Source organism: Adiantum capillus-veneris, chromosome 30, assembly GCF_014529385.1.
Source record: "Adiantum capillus-veneris isolate H3 chromosome 30, ASM1452938v2, whole genome shotgun sequence".
Lineage (NCBI taxonomy): Eukaryota > Viridiplantae > Streptophyta > Polypodiopsida > Polypodiales > Pteridaceae > Adiantum > Adiantum capillus-veneris.
The window spans coordinates 91,950,735-91,957,464 of NC_140960.1; the positions used below are offsets into that span (position 1 = coordinate 91,950,735).

At 42.4% G+C, this 6,730-nt stretch overlaps 1 protein-coding gene and 1 pseudogene across 1 annotated transcript; one reads left to right on the forward strand and one right to left on the reverse strand.

The window, feature by feature from the left end:
- Positions 1-555: 555 nt before the first annotated feature.
- Positions 556-3,597, reverse strand: LOC147418397 (putative mannitol dehydrogenase 1). The gene is made up of 6 exons (XM_086506538.1): positions 3,464-3,597; positions 2,906-3,019; positions 2,579-2,806; positions 1,997-2,282; positions 1,225-1,378; positions 556-970 (listed from the first exon to the last, which is right to left on the reverse strand). Exons 1-6 carry the CDS (start codon positions 3,538-3,540, stop codon positions 768-770), a joined length of 1,062 nt encoding a protein of 353 aa, XP_086362664.1. The 5' UTR covers positions 3,541-3,597; the 3' UTR covers positions 556-767.
- Positions 3,598-3,961: 364 nt separating this feature from the next.
- LOC147418398 (uncharacterized) lies at positions 3,962-6,113 on the forward strand (annotated as a pseudogene).
- The last annotated feature ends 617 nt before the right edge of the window (positions 6,114-6,730 follow it).

Sequence of the window (6,730 nt, forward strand, 5' to 3'; positions counted from 1 at the left end):
GCCACTTGCTGCACCTCCTCTAGCCGATCCTCCTCCACCTTTGCCAAGTTTTTGATTGGAATTAACAAGTTGTTAATTCCCCGTCTTTCGCTCCTCCTCCACCTTTGCCTCGCAAACATCTCTCTTGTAATGTGCCGTAACACCGGCCATCCGCTGAAGACAGGGGCGTGAGCCCACGTGGATTGCACTTTTTGGCTGACCGGAGGCCGAGAAGAGCTAGGCCTTGACCTCCACGGCCAGCCGGCACACTGCATGGCGTCCACTGAATGCAGACTTTGCTACATGCTTTTGTTTTTGCTCCATCATGCATTGTACCAGTTCGGTGTTATTGCATTTACATCATATAATGGGTGCTAAAATGAGGCTAAAATATATGCACAATTTTTGTTAGACCTTCAAACAAGTAATCTTCATTATATAAATGAGTTTCAATATGAATTATTTGAGAGAGAATATCTTTTGTAAGAAAATAAAAAAGGAAACTCTTTAAGAAGTGCCAATCAATTAAAACTTGGAATTTATAATTGGGATTAGTGAAGAGAAGGAATTAACAACTTGTTAGATCACAAGGATTAATTAAGGCATGAATTACAAAGAATGAGGTCATTCTATAAGAAAGGACTTGCTATACCATGGGGTCCTGTAAGATGAGGTCACTAAAACAAAATCTAATTGTCTTTCTTGGAGTGCACCTTAAATAAACCTACAGTTAGTAATGCATTTTGGAAAAAAATATGTTAGCTAATTAGTCTAAGCTAATCCATCCTTTAGGTCGAATTGTGGAAGGTTTCGAGATCAATCACAAATCGGTACTTCACATCAGATTTGGCAAGTCTTTCCATCGCCGTGTTCACATAGTGCATCGGTATCTTCTCAATAGTGGAAGTGATTCTTTTCTCTGCACAAAAGTCTAGCATTTTTTGAGTCTCTTCAACGCCACCAATCAAGCTACCTCCCACAAATCGTCGACCTATGTGTCATGAAAACCATGGTAATCAGTCAATACAAATCTGCATATCATAAGCTATTAAGCATAAAATATACAATAGCATGCCATATGTAAGAACCAACATATAGTTTAGCCATACTAATAGTAATACATGGACTTTGAATGAGAGAGATTGTTGATTTATGGTTATGCAAGAAATTTACTCTTAGTGAATAACTACCTAATGTTGCAAACATAATCGTCCCACCGATGTTCTAACATAAGGAGCTACTTACCAAATATAACAGCTTTGGGTTGCATTTGCAATGGTTTCTCCGGAATGCCAACGAGAACTAGCTTTCCATTCACAGTAAGTAGATCGAGAAGAGGCTCCAATGCATGAACAGCTGATACTGTATCAATTATGTAGTCTAGGCTCTTGGTAGCTTTCTGAAAGTGAAAAGTAAGTAGTAGTTAGTACACAAGGCAATAGTCACAAGAAGTTTTGAACAAATTCTCACAATAATTCCCACACTGTGACTTACCTGAACATCATGAGCTTCTGTGAGGGAGGCACCGCATACCTAGCTAGGTACGATTGGGGACAGGGGACCGCCGGCCTGGTGGGGGGCCCGGTGGTTACCTGCCCCCAATCGTACCTAGCTAGGTATGCGGTGCCTCTCGAGCAGAAGCTCATGATGTTATGCATTGTATGAAAAACACTGAAAAAGACTCTATTTTCCCACATGAGAAAATTTCTAAATCTTCTTGTGAGTGGGCTCCTCAATAGATGAGACATATTTGAGTGTGTCCATGATGTGTGGGACTCTTGCATGTGCACATGCAAGTGTGAAGTCGCCATAAATGCAATGTACGTCCGTACACATGTGCACGCACATACACACATGGAGAGATAGTAGCAAGTGCACACATTTTCAATAGATCTCACAAGAAATATGTACACATGAGTGAGCTACACAACCTACATTGTTTGCCCTACACCCATGCATACAACCTACACTTCATAAACTCATGAGCTACAAAATAGAGATAGTGGGACTTGCTCACCTTCATTGCATCCTTATCTGTGCTAACGAGAAAGTGATCAGCTCCGAGAATGTCAATGGCTTCTGTTTTCTTCCTTGGGGAAGTGCTAATAACTGTAACCTCCATGCCAAAAGCTTTGCCAAACTTGACTGCCATGTGGCCAAGGCCACCCAGTCCCACAACTCCAAAGTGCTTGCCTTTCTCTGTCATACCAAAGTAACACATGGGACTATATACCGTCACTCCTGCACATAGCAAGGGTGCCGCTCCATCTAAGGGCAAGCTATCCGGAATTCGCAAAACAAACCTAGTAAATTCAAGTTTCCACAAGAAAATAGGTTTAGTGCTTGCACATACTCAAGAGAATGAGCAATATGAAGCTCACAAAAATGATAAAATTTCAATTGATATATAATTGTGTCAAAAGAAAGAATTAATGCATAGTAAGTGCAGGGGTGTTTTTAATACCATTTGAATGCACGTGATATAGATGGTTTCTTATAAGTGCAACCTCCGCGGCAGTTGAACATGGCCGGATTTTTCCAAAATAAACGCAAACTTGTTATTGGAACTACCTGAGGAGAAACTAGAGCATATACTTACTTTTCATCGGCCACCATGAGTGTTGAGTAACCACCATTGGTGGGCTTTCCTTGGGCATCAAGGGAATTGTATGTCCAAACGGTTCTTGAGCAATACTGTTCAACCTTTTTCTCATATGCATCGCATTTACCACAAGAGGACACCATGCATCCAACACCCACATGGTCGCCCACTTTAAATCGTGTAACTTCGGCGCCGACTTCGGTGACGACTCCCACAAGTTCATGTCTGAATACCATATTGAAATAAGCAGTTGAGTCTATGTGTGTGTGTGTGTGTGTGTGTGTGTGTGTTAGAAATCACCTTAAAAGTAACAAGAGCCCTTACCCTGGAACCATGGGAAAGATGGAGCCTCCCCACTCATCCCGGATTTGATGCAAGTCGGAGTGGCAAATTCCGCAATAGGAAATCTTGAAAGTCACATCCTTGGGTCCTGTTGCCCTGATTCACCAAATATGCACTTTCCATTATCATTATTCTATATACTATTTAGTCCATAAATTTTCTACGAAATTAAAATGAAATTGCTCAATTGCTTTCCCGCCCTCTCTCTCTTTCTCGCACACCACACAAGAAGATTTAGAAATTTTCTCATGTAGGAAAACAGAGTCTTTTTCAGTGTTTTTCATACAATGCATAAAATCATGAGCTTCTGCTCAAGAGGCACCGCATACCTAGCTAGGTACGATTGGGGGGCAGGGAAGCAACCCCCCCCCCCCCCCCCCCCCCGGCTGGCGGTCCCCTGTCCGCAATCGTACCTAGCTAGGTATGCGGTGCCTCTCTCACAAAAGCTCATGATGTTCAGGTAAGTCACAATGTGGGAATTTGTCCAAAACTTCTTGTAACAGACACACACACACACACACGTAAGCGAGGAGAGATTACCTGCGCGTGAAGAGGAAGGGCGCTAGATGGCCTGACGAGTCTTGAGCAGCGTAGCCTTCCACTTTGACGTCAGCCATGGCCGCTAGAGAGAGATCAGAGAGAGAGAGACTTCGCTAAAGCTTGTATAACTGCTTTTAAATAAGGGCAGCCGTCTGCTTTTTTAGCTGATCAGCGTTCCCGCCGCCCTTTGTAAGTTCACTTTTCACTTTTCGCAAAACCTGCAAAAAAGTGTCGCACAGCCTCTAAATTTACACACCGTGACCCTTGCAAATATAAAGGGTAAATTACCAAAATACCCTTCCAATTTGCCGAAATTCCCCATTCGCCCCTCGTATTTTCAGAATTCCCAAAAAGCCCCTCGTATTCTCTCAGTATACGGTTTCGTCCGAAACTGTTGAAAAAAACAGCGAGCAACACCGAAACTGTCGCGCAGGAAAATTGTCGCCTCGCCAGCTCTGAGTCTCAGCAACGCAGGCAGCCAACTCTCAGTCACAGCAACGCAGGCCATTGTCTGCTTACACGGCGGGCCTTGAGGTCGACAGGTCACAAAAACGAGGGAGTCTTCAGTGCATCTCTCTCCACAGACTAGTTGGGAGCCTTTTGTGCGATGTATGCGAATGGCTATGTGCAAGGCAAATGTCCATCCGCATAGTGCAAGATACAGATTGATGCAAGAGCTCGTTATTGTTTGTATGTAAAGAAGTGTGGTATTGCGGGTACACACAAGAGGGCAACCATGGCTGAGAGTAATGCAAATACATCGGAGAATAATGCTACCATGTCTGCAACTCTTTCTCTTGGTGCTCAATTTGAATCTCTTGATGTGCTTCGTTCAAAGGTTCAAGAACAAGCAATCAAGTCTCATGTGGAGCTTAGGCATGCTAAGCGTGATCGATCCAGATATACCGTTGTATGCAAGGCAGAGGGATGCATGTGGCGCTTGCATGCGTGTTTGGTCTCTGGTGGACCTGGGTGTATGGTCAAGGCATTTCATGATGAGCACACTTGTGGTGGTGCTTCACAACTTGGAAACAAGGAAGCCACTGCTGAATAGGTTGCAACAAGGTACGTAGAGAAACTTCGAGACCATCCAATGTATAGGCCAAAGGAGCTCATGGCCGATTTGCGTCGAGAAGTTGGAGTGTCAATTTTGTACAAGATTGCTTGGAAGGCAAAGCAACTTGCTTTGGGTATTATTCATGGTGATCATGCAAAATCTTATGGAAAGCTTTAGTCTTATTGCGACAAGCTTGTGGCTAGCAATCCGGGCACTGTAGCCCATTTGCAGAAAACCACTGAAGGTCATTTTTTTTGAATGTTTCTTGCGTTCGGAGCATGCATCACTGGTTTCACGCATTGTCGTGACTTTATTGGGTTGGATGGCACATTCTTGACAAGCAAATATCTTGGTGATTTGTTGACAACCACAGGGATTGATGCTATGGGGGGCTTGTTTCCGATAGCATTTGGTGTTGTAGATGCAGAAAATGAAGACAATTGGGTATGGTTTTTGCAAAATGTACATGATTGTATGGCGAGCGTCAATGCAATTACTTTTGTATCAGACAAGCAAAAAGGTCTTCTCCCAGCAGTGGAGCTTGTCTTTCCAGGATGTGAGCATGCATATTGTATGCGCCATTTGGATGCTAATCTCAAGAAGAAATGCAACAATGGAGAATTTATTCGGTTGTTTTGGGTAGCAGCTTATGCCAACACTATGAGCGACTATGACACGGCTATCCAAGGGATGAGAGTTATAAGTCCTGCCACGACGGACTACTTATTGACTACTTCACCCCCTTCTCATTGGGCGACGACACACTTTAAAGGAAAGCGTTATGGGCATCTTACATCCAACATTGCTGAGTCATTGAATGCATGGTTGCTTGAGGTTAGAGATAAGCCTATCATATCTATGCTTGATATCATTCGTCGCCAATTAGCAGCTTGGTTCTATGCACGTGGAATGGAGGGAAAGAAGGCATGTGAGTCTTTAGGAGATAGAGCACAGTTTGCATTGGTTGCAAACATAGAGAAGAATTTGCGTGAGGTTGGAAATAGTGCTCGGCAATATCGAATCTTTCCCTCTAGTGATATGGTTTTTGAGATCTTGACAAGTACAAAAACATGTGTAGTTGATGTATGTACAAGGTCATGCTCATGTAATAAGTGGCAAACATTTGAAATTCCATGTGCTCATGCTATTGCAGCTATTCTGTTCAAGAGAGAGTGTGTTCAATCGTATGTACATAAGGCATATGCTTTGCAGGCCTATTGTAACACTTATAGTGGTGTCATAAGTCCAATTGTGGATGCAAGTGAAGATGCTAGTGATCAATTGAAACCACCTGCCACACGTAGGCCACCTGGGCGTCCTAGAAAACTTCGTATTAGAACTGAGGATCGCTTCAAGGAAAAGCGTATTTTCACATGCTCACGTTGTGGTGGTCTTGGCCACAATGAGCGTTCTTGCAAAGCTCCAATTGCAGATTCAATATGTAGCTGGGATGTGGCTTCATTTTGTGTGGGAAAGTCACAATGCGTGGGAGGAACTTTCTTTCCGATTATAGTGGGGATTTGGCTTCATTTTGTATTAGAAAGCCATACCACATTTTCCTTGCGATTTTCTCTATATGTAGCGAAGATTTGACTTGTCTTCATTTTGTGTTGAAAGCTTGAATGCATTACTCTCAGCATGTGAGAGATTTTCTTTCCGATTATAGCAAAGATTTGGCTTCATTTTGTATGAGGAAGCCATACCACATTTTCCTTGCGATTTTGTTGTATATGTAGCGGAGATTTGACTTGCCTTCATTGGTTGTCGAAAGCTTGAATGCATATGAACGATTTTCTCTCCGATTTGCTTAATTTAGGACTTGGGGGTATCTTGGGAATTTTCAAATTATTTAAGGGTATTTTGGGAAATTTTAGGTGTATTTTATGGGCAGATTGGGAATTTTGAAAATACGAGGGGCATTTTGGGAATTTCATCAAATTAGAGGGGTATTTTGGTAATTTGCCCGATATATAACGAGTACGACCCCCCCCCCCTTTTTTTTTTGGGAAAATTACCAAAATACCCCTCTAATTTGTGAAAATTCCCATCATACCCCTCAAATTTCAAAAATTCCCAATGTATCCCTTATAGTTTGTCAAAAATTCCCAAAATACCCTTCAAATTTTCCAAAATTCCCAAAATACCGCTGGTTGTGAGAGTAAATTTATCCAAAGAAAAAAAAATTGTAGCTTTTCACAAGAAGATTGATT

What these genes read in the sequence shown, in the direction of transcription:
- LOC147418397 (XM_086506538.1), bottom strand. Translation starts at nt 3,540, where the DNA reads ATGGCTGACGTCAAAGTGGAAGGCTACGCTGCTCAAGACTCGTCAGGC. An exon ending in ATCTTTCCCATGGTTCCAGG is followed by an intron (nt 2,807 to 2,905) that starts GTAAGGGCTCTT and finishes TATGGTATTCAG; the next exon opens with ACATGAACTTGTGGGAGTCG. An exon ending in ACCCAAAGCTGTTATATTTG is followed by an intron (nt 971 to 1,224) that starts GTAAGTAGCTCC and finishes CATGACACATAG; the next exon opens with GTCGACGATTTGTGGGAGGT.